A 19,688-nucleotide genomic window follows, 5' to 3' on the forward strand; every position below is an offset into this window, starting at 1 on the left:
TCCGTCTATCCTGTTTTTGCCAGTGACGCAAGCACCTTGTCCAAATGTTCCACCTGCTCGTCCCAGCTCTCAGAGTGTATCGCGACATCGTCAATGTAAGCGCAAGCGTAATGTCTATGCAGAGCCAGCACAACATTGATGACCCTCTGATAGGTGCTGGTGGCATTCTTTAATTCAAAGGGCATAACTTTCCATGCATACTGGCCTGAGGGAGGGGAAAAAGCAGTACAAACCTGCGCGTCCTCGTCGAGAGGTATTTGCCAGTAACCTCTGAATATGTCTAGCAGAGTTATGTACTTGGCCTTCACTACCTGGTATAACAGATCAGTCGCCACGCTCATGGGAAATGCATCTGTCTCTGTTCAGTCTCCTGTAATTGCAACAGATGCGGATGCCGCCATTCTTCTTTGATACGCAGACCAGTGGATACGTGTGCTGACTTTCAACCGGGTATACCAATCCCCACTGCTGTAGCTCATTCACCTGCCTCTCTACTTTGTGGATCAGTACCACTGGCACCCTGTAAGCGTAGTGACACGTGCGGTTCTTTGGGCTGGTTGACGACCACGGTTGCCGAAGACCTTGCTTCCGTCATCGTGGACGCTATCACTTTCTGTTAAGCGCAACGCAGGCCGCGTGGTTGCGCTTAACAGAAAGTCCCAGTGGACCCCCAGTGGTTGCGCTTAACAGAAAGTGATAGCGTCTTCCTTCGCAAACGAAAAGAACCGCACGGGTTAGTTTTTTATACACGCGTCGTAACGCGTTCCAGAGTGGCATACAAGATAAACGCGGCCTGCGTTGCGCTTAACAGAAAGTGATAGCGTCTTCCTTCGTAAACCAAAAGAACCGCACGTGTCAGTATGCTCGTCTCGGTTGCTCTCCTTCTTTGATTTTTATTTTGTGCATTCCCACTTTTCAGCTGCTGGGTTTGTTTGCTAATATTCTCGAATGCCTCGCGATGAAGTCTCGCAGCTGTTTTCTCTGTGTGGGCTCCAAGTGTGCTACTTCAACAAGCTGCTGTGTTGCCTGCGCCTCTGGCTCTCAGGGTGGGACCGGAACATCTCTAAATTCCTGATCGCCCTCGAATATTACTCCTACTGCACTTAGTCACGTGTGATAGGGGCGAAGCTTGTTAGTGTGAATGGTTCTGCACGAGCTGTCATCGAGCTCAACTAAATAACTGTACGGTCGCAGTTTTTTTACTACAGTGATCGGTCCCTTCTATTTTCCCACTAGCTTTCCCTCTCCTCCCTTCTCAAGCCATCGTACTTGGTCGCCTGCGACGAACTGTTTGCCCGTAGCCCTCAAGTTATAGCGTCCTACGTACTCTTTCTGACCGACTTCACTCTGTCGGACAGCTCCTTCACTAGCTTCTTCCAAACTACTTCAAAGCTTCACAAGATATTCCGGTGCTGGCGTACCCAGTGATTCCGGAACTTCCCAGTCTCCTGGCCAAGTCTTTTTGAGAATGGCTAGGGGCCCGTTTGGCACCCACCCGTACAGGAGCTCGAACGGTGACCAGCCTGTAGTCACAAGTGGAACTCACGATAGGGGAACTCACGAGAGTGTATCAAGAGGCAGAGAGGGTTCACGTCCATAAAGAAGGTAGAAAGGGGAATAGCCTGCGGTGTCATGTCTGGAGGAGTTGTAAGCGAAGGTGACATAGGGTAACGTTGCGTCCCAGTCCCGATAGTTTGGAGAAACATACATCGACAACATGTCAGTGATATTGCGATTCAGGTGCTCTCTAAGTCCATTAGTTTGTGGATGGTATGCCGTTGTGAACTTGTGGTTCGTGGAACAGGAACGTACGATATCCTGGACGACGCGAGATAAAAAGTATCGGCCTTGGTCAGTAACGAGCTGTCGAGGAGCACCGTGATGCAGAATTATGTCGTGCAGTAGAAAGTCGGCGACAGTGGTAGCGCAGCTGGTTGGGAGAGCGCGGGGGATTGCGTAACGTGTTGCGTAGTCGGTCGCCCCGGCAACCCATTTGTTCCCTAATGCAGAAGTGGGAAACGGCCCGAGAAGGTCGAGCCCTAGGCGGTATATTGGTTCAGCAGCGATCTCAATAGGGTGAAGGAGTCCAGCTGGAAGAGATGTTGGTCGTTTTCGACATTGACAAAGGTCGCAGCTGGTGACATACTTTTGTACAGAGCGATATAGGCGTGGCCAGAAAAAAGGGCTCCGGACGCGATCATAAGTGCGGGTGACTCCCAGGTGACCAGCGGCAGGTTCATCGTGAAGCTGTCGGAGAACATCTACACGCAAATCTGAAGACACGACGAGAAGGCGGTCAGGACCATTAAGGCGCACGTTATGGCAGTAGAGAACCCCTTTATGAAGTTCAGAGAAGTGGGTGGAGTAGCGGAACTCAGGCTTTCTATGATGGGAAGTAATACCGGGTCGCGGCGTTGCTCAGAAGCGATGTCAAGAAAGTCTGATATTGATAAGACACAAGCCTCAGTAGCTCTCTCTGTGGCATCTGGCGAATCCACTAGATACCGTGACAGGCAGTCGGTGTCCTGATAAAGGTGACCAGATTTATACACGACCGAGAAGGTGTATTCTTGGAGGCGGAGAGACCAACGACCAAGACGTCCCGTGGCATCCTTGAGTGACGAAAGCCAGCAGAGCGCATGATGATCAGTTAAACAGTAAAACTGCTGTTGAACAGGTACGGGCAAAATTTAGCGACAGCCCAAACAAGAGCAAGACATTCTCTTTCGGTGATGGAATAGTTCCTCTCGGCAGGGGACAAAAGGCGTCTGGCGTAGGCGATGACGCAGTCACGTCCATGCTGACGCTGAGCTAAAACAGCACCAATTCCATGGCCACTCGCGTCAGTACGAACTTGTGTCGATGCGGTCTGATCGAAGTGGGCTAATATTGGCGTAGTCGTGAGGGCTGCAATGAGCGCCGAAAATGCAACACTTTGTAGCAAATTCGAAGTAAATGGAACGTCTTTTTTAAGAAGCTCGGTGAGAGGCCGCGCAATATCGGCAAAATTCCGGATGAAGCGGCTGAAATAGGAGCACAAGCCAAGGAAGCTCCGGACATCCTTAGCAAAAGAGGGTATGGGAAATTGAGTCACTGCGCCAATTTTGTCTGGATTGGGCTGTACCCCAGATGCGTTAATGAGGTGACCAAGTACAGTTATTTTGCGTCGGCCGAAACGGCATTTGGAGGAGTTCAGCTGGAGACCAGCATTGCGGAATACTTGGAGAATACTGAACAGTCGCTCAAGATGGCTCGTAATTGTTGGTGAAAAAACAATTAAATTACCTAAGTCGCACAAACAAGTAGACCACTTGAAGCCGCACAAAAGGGAATCCATCATGCGCTCAAAGGTGGCCGGCGCATCGCAAAGCCCAAACGGCATTACTTTAAATTGATATAACCCATCGGGGGTTACAAATGCTGTTTTTTCTCGGTCCCGTGGGTCAACAGTGATCTGCCAATAATTAGATCAAAGGTCACTGGACGAAAAAAACTCTGCCATGAAGGCAGTGAAGGGCATCATCTATTCTTGGTAAGGGGTAAACGTCCTTCTTAGTGGCCTTGTTGAGATGTTTATAGTCGACGCGAAACCGCCATGTGTTGTCCTTTTTCTTGACAAGCACGACCGGGGATGCCCATAAGCTAGATGAGTGTTCGACGACGCCTTTGGCGAGAATTTTCTCGACCTCTTTCTGGATGACAGACACAGTAAGGGCGGCAATGTATTAAGTTGGCATCGCCGGTGTTTATGCGATGGGTCACAACAGATGTCTGGCCTAAAGGGCAGTTGTCAAGATCGAATATGTCCGCATAGGATGTCAAGAGGCGGTGGAGGTCTTGTGCTTCGGAGGGCACAATATCTGGCGCTATCATTTTGGCAATGTCAGTGCTTGAAAGGTGGGGCACCATGAGCAAGTTGATGTGCGGAGTAGGTTGCTCAGCTGTCAGTTCAGAGATATCACACTCTTGCAATGACGACATGACGCCTAGTTTAATACCAGCAGGCAGCACATGCGCGAAGAAACCAAAGTTCAAAAGAGACAAATAGGTCTGGTTGTGGCGTACTCTCACCGCCGTGTGCGGGACAGCAATAGAATGCTTTAGCACAACGTTGGTAATGGGTGAAATGACATATTCACCATCGCGCACAGGCGGATCACACATGAGCTACACGTAAGTCGCGGCTTGCGGCGGAAGATACAGGATTTCGGTGGCACAAAGACGACATTGAGCATTTGACCATCACGCGCAATAGCGGCGTCAAAAGGCAGTTCCAGCTGAAGAAGGCCCGTTGAGCAGTCGATAAGGGGGGAGTGCGCAGAGAGAAAGTCGAGACCGAGAATGACGTCATGTGGGCACTGCTCAAGCACGGTGAACAATATGACGGTCTGACGGCCAGCAATACACACGCGAGAGGTGTACATGCCGAGAACTGTTGATGTGCTCCCATCAGCAAGCATTACTGCACACCTAAGAGGAGGCATTTTCACTTTTCACAGTTTAATACAGAGAAAAGCGCTCTTGACTGAAATTTGTGCACCAGTGTCTACGAGGGCTATAACGGTTACGTCATCCACCAAAAGGTCCAAAATGTTGCGGCGTGTAGGAATCATCAACAGAGGATTTGCAGACCGAGTCGTTAATACAGCGTCACCTCCGGGAGCTGTATGGTCTAGTTTCCATGAGGTTGAGGGCCCAGGTCGTGCAGGGGACCTGGATCAAGGAATCATAGGCGGCCTTGGGGTGATGGTGATCAGCTGAACCTTCGGCCCTGAACGTTAGTAGCAGCAGGCTGGGGATTGTACAGAGTAGAAAACCGACGAGAGTTGCCTTCAAAGCGACGCCATGTCCCAGTGTTACAGGATGAATTGGACGTCCGACGATTGCGACAGTAGCGCGCAATGTGTTTGGCGTGAGAGCAATGAAAGCAGATCGGTCGATCATCCGACGTCCTCCATTGAGCAGAACTTCGGTAGCGGGAAGGGTAGTGTGAAGGGTACACCGGGATCTGGTTAACCGAAGTCGAACTCTCGGTAGTGCGAACAGCGCAAACAGGTGCGATGCCGAGATTTGCTATTTCTTGGCGAACGACGGCTTGGATGAAGGAGACGATGGGTGCGTTATCTTGAGGGCGGTCAGATGCGATGGCTGGAGAAGCCATTGCTTCGAGTTCGCAGCGAACGATCCGGGTGACATTTTCGGATGAAGTAGCTTGCGTGAACTTGTGGCAGTCTTCGCAGGTCGAAGTGGCTGCAGTATTAGGCAGACGCGCAAACTGGCGGGTTATGCGATGGTTCTTGGCGTGCTCGAAGCGTTGACATTCCTTCACCTCAGCGTCGACGGTGGCGCAATATTTAACGACCAACCGATTAAAGGTATCGTTGGCATTTCTCTTTAATATGTGGGCGATTCAGTAGCATCAGTAGCATGTTTGTTTGAATTGAATTTTGTTGCGCCTGTGCACCCGCAGCGTAAAATTGTTTATGACGTCGACAAGGTCCCTCGCTGGCCCATCTGCGCATGTTCTGTATGTTTTATCTTATGTGTTCAGACCATTTGTATATTTCAATAAATCTTCAGTTGAGAGTCAGCTCTTGATTGTGTCCCTTCCCTTCGTTCGGTGAGTTTGTGCACTGTTACTGTCCATAATGTGTCACCAACGAGCCCAACTATCAGTTTTGCTTCTGTTGTTGCTATTCCTGATTCGAATGCGGAAGCCGTCACTCTTGCGACCACTGGACTGTTTTGTTGTCATACTGCTGGCCTAGTGCCTTGCCTTGCTCCCAAGTTCTTATTGGGGCAATTCTCGGCAATTTGGTCAGTTCACTTTCACTCAAAACATCGCGTTTTTTCCATTTTCCTTCCACGGGTGTTTCCATGAGTGCTTTAGCTTTCTTTAGCCACTCTTCGACGTTCCCCTTCTTTTGTCCTGCTGTACATTTTTCACTCTCCACGAGCCTAGCCACCCCACTGGGTAGCAAAAAGGCCTCTTGTTGACTATAAACAACATGTGCTCTTGCTTCCGGGCTTAAACATTCTTTCTAGCAATCTGCGACAACTAGCTGCTTGGGTTCCTCGAACGTGCCTACCTTTGAACTTTGGACATAATAGTTGAAATAATTCCCAAGGCGCATGGCAAACTGATCCCATGACTCCTTTTCTCTCTTTATCAATCCTGCAAATAGCCTCCTGTACTCCGCCGCCGTAAGCCTAACCCCCGTATTCTAGATCGTCCCTTCATTCAACTCTTCACCTTCACTTGAGAAAGCCGATGGGAGCGCCGTTTCTAGGCACGGTAAAGTGCCAACCACTGGCATGTGTATGCTTGCGTCTACGCGTCAAAAGCGTCCAATGCGCCTCTCGGCATCGGAGGGGCATACGCGAGGAGGCGCGAGGGATCAAGCCGTGGTTGATATTTTTGCCACGCGTACGCTATCTCACCGCGCGTACAGCGGCGCCAACCAACCAGGGGCCGCGTGCCAATCAACTAGGCGCCGCGATGCCTCCGAATGTTATGCCTAATGGCCGCCGCTTCGAAGGCACGGCCGCGTGCTGGAAGCAAGCACGGAAACTACTCCAAATGTGCCTGAATAACCGCTTCGTAATCTAGAAGGACAACGATACGACGAACGACTGCGAGTGCTACCAGCGTGACGTGGTTTCGTGCTGAGCTCGAGCGACGCCAACAAATCCAGCGGATGCCGGCCGGCTATGCTTGCGCCGGTCCCGAGTGCGATCGTCAGCCGAGCGAAAACATCGCACAGACTACTGAAGCATTCCGGTGTTCTTGTGCTTTGATCTGTGATTTTCCGTGCCCCGCCATAGTGGTCTAGTGGCTAAGGTACTCGGCTGCTGACCCGCAGGGCGCGGGTTCAAATCCCGGCTGCGGCGGCTGCATTTCCGATGGAGGCGGAAATGTTGTAGGCCCGTGTGCTGAGATTTGGGTGCACGTTAAAGAACCCCAGGTGGTCTAAATTTCCGGAGCCCTCCACTACGGCGTCTCTCATAATCATATAGTGGTTTTGGGACGTTAAACCCCACATATCAATGTGATTTTCCATGCTAAAAACGAGTGTAAACAGACTTCGGAGGTTCGAAGCTTTGAGCATGAGCCCTCGCCTACTGCGGAGGCAATTCAGAGCAGTGTCATCTGCATCCAGCGTAGGCCTCTATCCTCTGGTTCATATGAACCAGCACATGCGAGGAACATCGGCTGAAAAAAATCTACGGTAGTTTCCGTCGCAACATAGACACCATATACGACGCCTGAAACATTGCGTAGTGCATACAGAGAAGTTTTTATCTGCACTGTGTTTGTTTTCAACATCGGTATTCATCATCGCTGAAAGCGAACCTCGCACTAGCCAGCACATTTTGGTGATGTGAAATTGTGCGTACTTATATAGGTGTATTCGCAAATTGTATGACGTTGAAACATTCGTTGGCTTCGGTGCTAATCGTTTTCGTGTGTTGCCAAGCTTATAACAAGCGTGGGCTGGTTGGTAGCAGTGTGATGTGACTGCGTGTCGGGTACCAGCGACGCTGACACATTCAGTGGTCAGTGGTCTCATCCATGTTCAAGATAGAAACTCGAACGTGCATTGCTGTGATGATCAAAAAAAAATTGCATGATTAAGTGCTGCTGGTATTGCTTGCTATTTCACTTCTCACTTGTTCTGCTTTTCTGCCACGCTCAGTAGCACATACGTTGTTTGGGGGCATTCTAACACACACATTCTTAATTAATAGTTCATTCTGATACACATAGCTATAGGCATACACTGGCGCTTCTCTATCGTTTTACTGTTTACCATAATATAACGCGTTTTGTTTACATCTGGACAGATAACTGAAAACCTTGTGAGAAGCACATGATTTCAAATCAGCTGCACGATGACACGATAGTAGGAAGAAAAGGTCACCACATGTATGCACAGAATGAATGAAAGTGCACTAGTACTGTACTGCACTTTGTATAGAAGAAATGCAAAAAGTACCTCATGTTACTTACTACCTTTCAGAACTGTTCATGTATTTATCTGTTCCTCCAGACTGTAATCAGCCGAAGATATTATTCGATGGTTTCGAATATTGAATCTTTGTATGTGTTTCGTAGGACTGCTTTATTTCTGTTCAGTTTTTTAGTATACACATTAACTTGCACTATATATGCATGCACTTAAGCATATTCAAAATATCAAGATATTCAGTTTAACTATATTAGAAAACTTGCCAAAACTTCTGCACAGTGCTCTGGTGCAATCCTATGACAGTTATCTGTCCCATCAAAAATTTTGGGCATTCTTTGTTGTATTATAGGGTGTTTTGACCGTTGAATACATGTGAAAGCCTTCTACACAGTGCTTGGCTGCAATCTCAAAACCAATGTCTGTCTCATCAAGAAGTGTCCGATGCATTTTGTAGATGTTAAAGGATATTTAAACTAGCAGCAAAGTGCAGAAACCTTCAACACAGCACTGATCTGCTATCACACTCTAGCTTAGAAGCCATTTGTAGTGCTCCCTAACACGTTCGAATAAAGTTACAAACACCGGAATGATCTACTTGGTTTGGTTCGTGATACCAGTGTGTCTGACTTTTTGGAGGCACTTGTGTCATAATAATGTTCTATTTCTCTCATTTCTTACCGGGGTGCACTAGGGGGTATTGATATTTGTTTACGTTGGCACACTTATTTTGATATTACTGTTTTACTGCTTTCATTTTGTATATATGTACACCACTCCTGCAGTAGCCTCACATTGGGCTGCCATATTTGAAAATAAATAAACATACCATCCAAAACTGTTCTACCCTGTGCTCGGTTCCAATATGATCACAAATATTTTTTGCATCATGAAGTGTCGGGTGAGTTTTATTGCATTGGAGAACATTTTGGCTGCCTTGCATACAGGGTTCAGTTCCAGTATTATGACCGATATCTGTGTCTTCATGAAGAGATGGGTGCGGTTTGTCGTTTTAGAGAATACCTTAACTATAGACAATGTCCAGAAGTTTTCCATACAGGGTTCAGTTGCAGTAATATGACCAGTAGTGATCCAGCTGCGCCATTTGCGCCAATTTGCTACAATTATACCTTCCTGCGCCTTACTGCGCAAGTGTTGTTTTGTTTGCGCCAAATGCGCCAAATTGCACGAAAGAACCCGACTTTAGCGTATGTTCATTTTGCAGTTGGCAACAAGTGAATTTTTTTCTAGGTTGGCAATTGTTTACCATGTGCTTTGCAGCTTTGGTATTCGTCGGTGTCGTTCGGGTGTTTTCTGTAGGTTTTCGCGCTCATGCACAGCACGTCGTGTCGTTGCATGTGCGCCATGTGCTTGTGAACAACCAGTCAGCGAATGTTTCTCATCTCCCCGCTGTTGAAATGGACAAAAGTAAGTCGCTTTCTTTTTAAATTTTGTGGCATTTCTTAATAGCGCCCGTGAAATACTTCAGTGAATGCTTAGGCGATCGCGTAGCGCTGCTGGCATTTATTACCGGCCGCACTTTGCCATTGAATCAGTACAGAAGTTGCAACTTGCCTATAATTCTTCCGATTTCTCGCTACTGATGGTTTTTGTGTTCGGAGTGTCCGAGCGCTGTACGTAGGCTTAGCAAGGTGCGCCGTGCCTTGTTTCGTGGTGCGAAATATCCGCATTTGAAACGCGCAATCGCTCGTACGGCATGCAGCGGTTACACCTCCTACATGCTACCGTTCGGAACGTATAATAGTGCGAAACGAACGAGCGAGTGACGCGGAATACACTACGAATTTCTGCAGGCGGGTCGCTTTTGTTGACGTTAGCAGATCGCTAGATGGGCCGTATGTGCTGCCGGCGCGTCACGGATCGGGTGCCCCACCGTGCGAGCTGCTTGTAGAATAGTCGGAAAAGAGTGATTGAGCGTCGACCATGTCAACACAAGCAAGTCAATAAGCACCGTAATGTTACCGCATTAGCGGCCGCCGATCGTTGGGAATCCGCTATTCGTGACGTGCCGTTCCCAATCAGCTTTTTTAAGTATTTAATTTAAGGAAAACATTGCTGTCGATTTCTGCTCTGGTCTGCGCCGCGCCGGAAGGAAGTAAACCTCCAACATACATTAGCGCCTTATGCCGCCTTGCCAGCTGGGGCAATGCGTTTGTCTTCGGCCGTCAGAACCACGCATCATCCGCATGGCAACTTCCTGTAAGTTGGTCGCGAGTTTTAGGTGTGAATGGTCGACAGACAACTGGCATCCCGATTCGCGCCATTTGTCGAGGCTGTACCCAAAATGCTTGCGCAAATATTTGGTGTTGGCGCCTTAGAGTTGGTATTTAGATCTTCCAATGAAGTAAGGTTGGCATTATGTTACGGGCTACCCTAAAAATAAATCTAGTAGTTACGTGCTCTTTTTACTAGCGTGCCTTTGTCGTGGGAAAATTTACAAGATTGGAACCTTGGGCTAGTTGGTGCGTAGTCACATTTGCCAGTTTTTTATACTGACGCATTGACTAGGCTTGTATTTTGTCATGTTTTTAATCATCCTTTTTTTGGGCATATATATTCTTGCCACTCTGTGATATAAAGTTAGAAGTCAGTGCTCTTTCTGTCTACCCTGTTGCTTTTACCTATATTCACGCTCTGAAAAAAAACTTGGGAAAGTTTACTGTCATAAAGTTCGTTTCGCTCATGTTTTCAGATCGCAACACCAAGTTCAACGCCTCTGTACTCAACGAGGTGGACTCCAATAATGATCCGATCAGTCGGTGGTGCAAGAGTGGAACCCGAAATACAGATGCATTTTGTATTCTTTGCAACTGCACCATTTCTTGCGCACAGCATGGAGCGGCAGCAGTGAAGCGTCATGCTGGGATGAAGAAACATATTGATGCAGCTGCTAGACACAGAGACAAGGACAGGAATCTTCTTCCACCCAAATTGGTGCAAGGCACACTGGACTTCTCCAACGGGTCTGCTAATACATCACTTGAGCACCAAGTCAGCAAGGCAGAAACTACTTTTGCTTTGTCTGTTGTGGCCAAGGGAATTCCTTTTTCATGGAGAGACACGGCAACTTCGATTTATCACTGCATGTTCCCCGACAGTGACATTGCCAAAAAGTTTAGTTGCGGCAGAATAAAGTTGGCCCGCATTGTATCAGATGGACTGGGTCCCTACTTTAAAGGACAAGTGGTGACTGAGCTGTGCCAGCCAAATGTCTATTTTTCCATTATGATTGATGAGACGCCAAAGCCAGAGCTAAGGGTGCAGCAACTAGATGTGCTGGTACGCTATTTTTCCAGCAGCCAACAGGAAGTTGTTGTTGAACATGTCCAGTCATTTGATCTTGGGCGTGCAACCGCTGAAATAATTGTTGGCTGCATAGAAGAAGCAATAGCAGATCTTCCAAAGCAAGGACTTGTTTGCTTTTTCAGTGATGGCCCTAATGTTATGAAGAGCGTAAGAAACAAGCTTCAGAAGCATGTGGCACCAAGTTTGATTGATATTGGCAACTGCAATCTTCATAAGGTTCACAATGCATTTGGCAGAGGCCTGGATGCATTTGGCTTAGATGTAGAAGAAGTAGTGAGAAATATTTACTACTACTTCAAAGGTGCTGTCCGCACTGAAGCACTCAGAGAATGCCAGGATACTTTGGGAATCTCTTGTCATGTATTTCTGCGCCACGTTTCTAATCGCTGGCTGACGCTACAAGACTCACTTTGCCGAGTTGAGGAACAGTTTGAAGCGCTTTGCACCTATTTTTTTAAGGGCAATTCATCTCGTCAACGACCTGACACCCAAAGCCTACACAACAAGCTTGTGTCGGCATTTTCTGAGAAACAACTTTTGGCCAAAGTGTTGTTCCTTAAGAACTGTGCGCAGCTTTTCAGTGGATTTCAGCTGCTCTTCCAAAAGCAAGAGCCGCTCTTGCACATACTTCACGTTGAACTTATTGTTCTAGTCCAACGAGTCCTCAGTCGGTTTCTTCGTCATGAAGCCTTTCCAGACAAGAGTGCTGAACAACTGAAAAGGCTAGATGTGATGGATGTATCCGTTTGGAAATCAAGGCCGGAAGTTGGTACAGATACTGAAAAATCAATGCTTGAGTGGGACTCTAGTGAGAAGAAGCGGTTTTATCTTGGAGCACGTGCTTTTTACTTGGCCTGTGCCAAGGATCTTCTTCAGAAGCTTCCACTCGACAATAGAGTTCTTCAATCTGCTAGCCTCCTCAATTGGCAGTCAACAAATGTTGAATCGGAAGTGAGAGCACTGAAGTACCTTGTGTCTCAGCTTCCACAGGTAATCAAACATGAAGAAGTTTCCTCAGCCATCGATGAGTGGCATATGTTAAAGTGTGACTCAAACAGTGACCTCCTGGCACTTGGAGGTGAAAGAATTGATGTTCGTTGGGGCAAAATATTTGAACTGAAGTCTCCTGGAGGTCAACCAAAGTATTCATTATTGTCGAGGCTTGTCAAGTGTCTGCTGTGCCTGCCACATGGCAACGCAGACTGCGAACGAGGATTTAGCGAAAATCAGCGCTTTTATGAGAACCGCTACTCATTATGTATTGCAAGCATTAACGGGTTGCGCCAGACAAAGACATACCTCCGCAGGTATGATGGAGATGCCACTAAAGTTCCCTTGTCTACAGAGCTTCTGCAAAGTGTAAGGAGATCTAGAGCCCGATACACAGAGAGAACTGCAAGTGCACAGCAGTCAGAAAGCAGGAAAAGGCTTGGAGACCAAGACACTGGTGCTGATGTCGACGAAAAGCGACTTCGTAAGAACTTGGAAGAAAAGGTCACCTCAAGTAGGGCATTGCTGAAACGAGCAGAAGACATAATTTCTTCTGGTCTGGGTTCTAAGAGCCTGGAACAAGTTGAAGCTGGGCAAACTTTATTAGCTGAAGGCAACTCCGCTTTGAGCCAAACCCTCTCGCAGCTGGAAGAACTAAGCAAGAAGGTGAGCAAGAGGACGTAAATGCTGCAACATGCACATCTTTCTTCTGTAAATAAATGAAAGTTCAAAACTCTCCTTACAGTTCGGTTTCTGGAAATTTTCGTCGTAGCTTTTAGTGTACTTTAATAAACTAATGCTACACCTGCACTACCTTCATTTTCAGTAGTGCATTAAATCTGATGGACTGGTCCATTTCTTGGTGGCTTTTAAAATCGGCTTGCATGTGACACTCTAATTAATAATTGAGAATTAAGACAAATACGGTTTTATAGAACTGTGGTTGCTATCACAGCTTTAGTTTCAGCAATAATGAGAGATGTATTTTTGTAAAGTAAGTTGCTGCTACAATTGCTGCTCCAAAATCGAGTGCAGATACAAAGGTGCTCCAAAAGAGCATTTTCTCTGCTCCAAAAATTGCTCCAAAAGTTGAAGTGGCTGGATTATAATGACCAATATCTGTCTTATCATGAAAGTTTCAGGTACAGCTTGTTGCGTTACGGCATATTTTGACTACAAAAAATGCCCAAAGGCATTCTACGCAGTGCTTGGTTCCATTCTTATGACCAGTATCTGTTGTATCATTAAGAGCCAGGTGCGGTTTCTTGCATTAGAGGATATCCCTAATACGCTTATCATTCGAAAGCCCTCCACACAGGGCACAATTACAGCCTCATGACCTAAATCCGTCACATCATGAAGAGTAGGGTGCGGGTTGCTGCATTGGAGAACATTTCGGCTGCAGACAACATTCAAAAGCCTTCTATACAGGGTTCAGTTCTAATATTATGACTGATATCTGTGACTTCATGAACAGTTAAGTGTGGTTTGTCGCTTTAGAGAATACTTTGACTAAAGACAACGATCAGAAGTCTTCCATACAGGGTTCAATTCTAATATTATGACCAATACCTGTGACTTCATGAGCAGTTGGGTGCGTTTTTGTCGCTTTAGAGAATACTTTGACTAAAGACAACGTCCAGAAGTCTTCCATACGGGGTTCAGTTGCAATATTATGACCGATATCTGTCGCATCATGAAGTGTCAGGCCGAGTTAGTTGCATTAGAGCATATTTCGACTATGGAAAATGCCCAAAGGCATTCTACGCAGTATTTGGTTCCTATCTTATGACCAATATCTGTTGTATCGATAAGAACCAGGTGTGCTTTGTGGCATTAGAGGATATTTCTAAGACACACATTAGCCGAAAGCCTGCTACTCTGGCCTCAATTGTAGTCTTATGACCAATACCTGTTGTATCAATAAGAACCAGGTGTGCTTTGTTGCATTAGAAGATATTTTTAACACACACACCAGCCAAAAGCCTGCTACTCTGGCCTCAATTGTAGTCTTATGACTTTAATCTGTCAGATCATGAAGTTTCAGGCGTGATTATTAAGTTGAGTTCTATAAAGTATGAAGTGTAAATGTACCGAAGGTACCAGCATATTCACGATATTGTTAATAAATTTGGTAGTGCAGGTATAGAAACCCGGTGGTTTGTAAACCTGATTAGGAGGGCAGCCGCCGCCTCATTCACCGAAGAGAGGAGGGGGGGGGGGGCTCAATATCAACTCTATATATTAACATAATAGGGAGGGGGCGCTAAAACAGCCCCTACACGAGCATAATAGGAAGGGGGCACTGCGACGAACTTTTGCCCCCCTTCCCCTCAAGGAGAACCTTGATAAACATACACTATCCCCCCCCCCCCCCCCTTAAGGAGCCTATGATAGACGTAGAGTATCCTAGACGCGAATGTTCATTCACGAAAGCGACGCACGCACGGATGTTGATTTCTAGTGCATACCGCTGTATTTACTTTGGGCACTGGAATGTCAATTACTTCTAAAATAGTCTAAACTGTGGTGGGTGAAGCAGTATCAATTTTTTAACATGTTCTCATATCCTCTAAAACATACAAACCCGCTCCAGTTGAGAACGTGCCGTTCTGTGCTGAACTTGAACAGTTCTAAGCCAAATGATCAAGCAACATTGTGCATCGGCCTTAGACGCATGGGTGTCAATGCGGTTGACGCATGCCAGTGGTTGGGCGCCCTTTTCCTCCACAGGCCCGACTAGACGCTTTTGACGCGTAGGCGCGTACATACGCGTGCCGGCGGTTGGCACTTAGGTCACTGCATATCAGTGATAATCTGCGGCGATTCTTGAGTAGCGCAGCGTCATTTTCATCCTGAGCGGTGGCGCAGTGCTCAACTTTGTCAAGTGAAGGGTGAAAGTCAAGTCGAGGAGCGTTTGTGAATACGGGGGTGAGACCCCCCAAAATGCTGGACTTAAGCTTAACGTAAGCTTTTCGCTTGTCTGCAGTCAGCCTTCACAGCAGCCCACATGCCCTTTCGCTCAACTGTGGTGAAACTAGCCTGGGCTACCATTCGCTCGGAAGTTCATACGATTTGAGCGTTGCCTCAACATCCTCGAACCACATTGGCGCCACTGCCTCTTAGTTTGGCATTGGTGCAGGTACACCCTTTAACAAGCTTGCAAATTTGATTCGCCTGTCTTCTTGTAACCTTCTGCCAAGCGATACTCTGTCAGTGCCCTCGTAGTACTCTGCCGCATTACGTGCTCGTAGCTGCTGGCTTTCTAGCATGAAGCACTGCCTCTCCACTTCTGCCTCACCAATTTTCGATTGCTGCTGAAGCAGCGCTAGCTGCTGTTTTGACACCATACCTGATGCACTACCATGACCCCCTGTGCCGCTGTCAGCAACTCCCGAAGCTTGCAAGTTTCCTGCCCCGTCCCCGTTCATTTCCGAGTTGTCCCTTTCTCTGTCTCGCAACTTGTAATGCTTTGTCATAGCCTCCGCCCAACAGAAAATCAAGAGGTACCCAGTAGCCTTGCGGTGCGCTGCAGTAGCCTTGCCTGCTCGGAAACCAGTGGACTAGACTTGCTTTGTTGATCCCGCAGCACGGTAGTCAGTTGAAGTTAGTTGTCGTCAGTCTCAGCCGATGTCGCTCCCCGCTGTCCACCTCAGTTCAACCATGCAGATCCTGCTCGACTGCTCCAGTTAAGTTCTGTTTTTGGTCTTCCGCTCGCCTCCCTCGTTGTGCGACATTTGCAGCTGCCGCCAAGGAAGTCGAAAACAAGATTTTTTATCTGCTGGCACCTTAAGAAATGGACCTCTCGGACAGCATTTCGATAGGGACGTTTATTGGTTTCTCTTCTTTCCTTCCTGCCGCTGCACCCCTGCCTTTATCTCCTAACTCCCCATTAAACTACTCTTATACAATCCAATCGGAACACAGGAATGTCTCTCTCCTGCACTCCCGGTTGGCTGCCGTTAAAAGTGCCAGGCAAGTAGTCCTTTCTCCTCGGATATTTCTCGAAGAACCACCACCTCTTGCCGCTGCTCAACTTTCTTCACTGCAGTTCCCGGGACACTTGGCGTTCGGCGTCGACGGGCCGTGGGAGTGCACCTCCCGGGTACATACCTGCAACACTGGGCTGACAGGTCACAAGTATAATTGGCCTGTGTATCAATGTCGCCGCTGCCGCTGGTTTCGGTTGCTACAGCAGAGAGCAAGTGCACCTTCCACTCATGCAGGCAGATTCGACTCTTGTCTCTAGTAAGGCGCTACCACTAAGCCCCTTCGGAGACGTGAGTCTTCGCATCCTTTATGACCGACAGACAGCCATCGTTCCGCCTATTCAGTGGTACCGCTTTCGTCATGGCGTGGGCTCACCGTCAGCGGGGCGGGTAACAATATGAAGGTATTCAGCGAACGCACCAAGTTCGAACCCAACATTAGCATAACAAGCTTAAATTTTAAACATAAAAAATGATGAATTGATCGGAGGCTAATATGTTAATTCAACCTTGTTTTGATACTTGTGGCGATTCCCCTACATTTTTCCCTAGGTAAGCGTTTCTGCGGCACAGACCCCTTCACTGCAGTGAAACCACCTCTACGGAAATTGGATGCGGACAAAAATACATCTATTTGTTCGTTTCGAACACTTCAAAATTTTGAATAACTTCGATTCAATCGATTTGAATTGAAATACTGTTAAAGTAATATGCAAGAGCTACAACTGTGGCTCCTAATTGGACATCATCGTAACTCGAGGCTGCAGGGTAGTGATGTGAGCCAAGTAGAGGGATCATCATTGAGTCACTTTTGAGGGTGTCTGTGCCATGCGGTGTGGTTTATAGTGCTCAAGAGTGCACACACACTTTGAAATACCTTCCGTGCCAAATTTGGTGTTGATATTTTGCAGGTGATATACACATATTCTGGGGAATTAATCCCACAGGTCATATTGCCTGTGAAATTCTGTGTCAGCAGCTGTTTAGCTGTTTAACGGATTTTTCTGTGCCAATGTAATCGTAAGTGCCATGATTAAACAGTTGCAAAGTGCCCCAGTATTGCAGTTGGCCAACCAAAATTCTATACTTGTCTAACTCAGCTGGAACTTTCAAAGGTTGCTCTGGCTGATGAATTGTAAAGCAAGGTGTGTTCCTGCCTACACAGGTGATTCGATTCAGGAAAGGATTGTTCCCTTCACTTCACTCAATTATCGGCAAGACCGTGTCGGGCAGCCACAAGCAACGGTTGATGCAGCGCCCCTGCCCTTTGCTGACTACTACCATGGCGACAGCACAAAACCTGAGTCGTGCCATCCAGCCCCCTGCAGGTGTCCTCGGCATGGTCGAACTGAACAGGGCTGCATTTGACACCACGGTATCTGTGCCAAGCTTCGAAGTGGATGCCAAGGATATAGCAGACGTCATGACACACATGCGTAAATACCTGCTGAAGTTGCCGAAATTCAAGGCTGTGCAGGAGAATGGTACCAGGAAGCGATTTCATCTTGACCCAGCCAAGGTTCGTGCCAAATGACACACGTGGCATGCCTATGTACATCGTGCGAGTGAAAGCTTAGATTGTCAGATGTTATGTTTGTGCACTTGGTGTAGATGTGCAACCATACAGTCCACAGTAATGCACTGGATGAAATAGGAATACAGAAACACTGCGGTTTGTATACTGCTGATCTCAAATGTATACCTTTGTGGCACTTGATCGCTTTGCAAATGGCATGGCATACCTCCCTGCAGTTAACGATTTCATTACCTACTATGCAAGCCTGTTCAGCCGAAGTGCCACACAGTGCTTTTTCACTGTCATCTGATGGCTATTGGGTTAGTGTTGCCTTGGCACACAGCTGAGTTTAATGTTTCGCATGTCTCCATTCTGAAATATCTTAAGATCCTAATGGTCTCTTTTTTCAGTGTTCTTTATCTTGCTGCTCAGTGGCTTGCCTCATTGCTCTTTCCTGTTTTGTTCAGTACATAACTCACGGATTCAAAAGCAATACGAAATTCTTTATACTAAACGACTGGTATGCACAGTTGCTTGTGACAACCACGTCTTGTCATAACAAATCTGCCCTCTAAAGATAATGTTAGCGTTGGTCTACACCAGAAGGGACAATTGGGCGAGTGGATGTGCTTCCATCTTGAACAAATATTAGCGCGACAAAAACGGGGATGGGAAAGAAAAGACAAACTACATCGCTGACGCGCAACTGAAATTTATTCCAAAAACAAGTGGTCTACGCATTTGAGCCGAAATCACAACTATATGATCCAAACTGAATACGGTAGGAACAAGAGTATGCCTGTTACTTAGTGTCCTATTTCAGACCATACAACATGCTGCTTCCGATTACCAGCTGCTAGGTTAGGTTAGGTTAGGTTAGGTTAGGTTAGGTTAGGTTAGGTTAGACTCATTTAAAAGGGTCACGACGCCCAATCTTCGACCATAATCTGTGTTGTGTGGGTTGATTCTTGTACGTTCAGGGACAAGCTGGCGAAATTTCAGCACATTTGGTCGTGCCGTTAATTTATGATCGAATACTTATATGAATGAGCAAGTGGCCTTAAAGTTGGGCAACACTGGTGCGCTTGCTAGCCGTGGCGTAACGAGCTGCTTGCTGGTCGGGCTGTTGCACGGTCTTCATTTCGGAGGACAATTGTGTTTTGTAGTCAGCTGTGCTTGCAATTGAGCTTTTCCTGCATTGGTTCAACTTGCCAGTGGAACTAAATAACTTGCAGCAGTTGAAACAATGCCACGGCATCACCCACGTAGCGCTGGTATTTGCAGCTAAGAAATCTGTCAGTCTGCCTAAGGTCGAAAAGTGCACTGCAGTGTGCAATGCATATGCGGTTTGCCACTACGGATAAATATTTATGGAAGCTCCTTGCAAGCATCACACTTGCTATTTTTTTACCGGAACTAAATGCAAATAACAGAGTTCAAGCAAACATTTGGCCAAAGTGCATATTGTGAGCTTTATATCTAATAAAAGCAGAAAGCGTGGTGACATCACTACTGATGCACTGCAGTTTATGTATATATATTGCCAAACAAGATGCTGGGTTATTAGATTAAACTATTCACCATGAAACTGCCACAGCTGCCTTCTTGTTACCGAGCTACAGCTGGTGACGAGGATGTTCAAGCGAATCTACATTGTGAAGGGGTGGATCTCGTGAAAAACTGAGGCCGGACACAGCGCGCTCATGGCATGGCCAAGATGTGGGAATTCGACACACTCCTGTGTCGAAGATTCGAGCACTACTGCAAAGTAACCAATTTACAAGAGGATGAGTTTCAGTAGTGGGCCTTCATAACGGCCATTGGAAAACATGAATACAAAACGTTCAAGGATTTGCTTCTACTGGCAATCTGTGCAGATAAGTGTTGTAGACCATATCA

The 19,688-nt window shown here is 47.0% G+C and overlaps 3 protein-coding genes across 4 annotated transcripts in view; all 3 read left to right on the top strand.

The window, feature by feature from the left end:
- LOC142783830 (uncharacterized) overlaps positions 1 to 19,688 on the top strand; it is a 456,044-nt gene that overhangs the window by 122,336 nt on the left and 314,020 nt on the right. The gene's annotated exons all lie outside the window — the stretch shown is intronic.
- The window catches only part of LOC119166769 (tRNA (guanine(37)-N(1))-methyltransferase), an 81,013-nt gene that overhangs the window by 16,711 nt on the left and 44,614 nt on the right, over positions 1 to 19,688 (top strand). The window contains exons 2-3 of the mRNA XM_037418106.2: positions 9,353 to 9,395; positions 17,439 to 17,792. Of these exons, the coding sequence (XP_037274003.2) occupies positions 9,360 to 9,395; positions 17,439 to 17,792 (390 nt within the window). The 5' untranslated portion in view covers positions 9,353 to 9,359. The remainder of the gene's footprint in view (positions 1 to 9,352; positions 9,396 to 17,438; positions 17,793 to 19,688) is intronic.
- Positions 9,490 to 13,188, top strand: LOC119166768 (uncharacterized). Its single transcript, XM_037418105.2, has one exon. The coding sequence runs from the start codon at positions 10,671 to 10,673 to the stop codon at positions 12,966 to 12,968; it is 2,298 nt and encodes a 765-aa protein (XP_037274002.2). The 5' UTR covers positions 9,490 to 10,670; the 3' UTR covers positions 12,969 to 13,188.

Source organism: Rhipicephalus microplus, unplaced genomic scaffold, assembly GCF_043290135.1.
Source record: "Rhipicephalus microplus isolate Deutch F79 unplaced genomic scaffold, USDA_Rmic scaffold_12, whole genome shotgun sequence".
In the NCBI taxonomy this organism is placed as follows: Eukaryota; Metazoa; Arthropoda; class Arachnida; order Ixodida; family Ixodidae; genus Rhipicephalus; species Rhipicephalus microplus.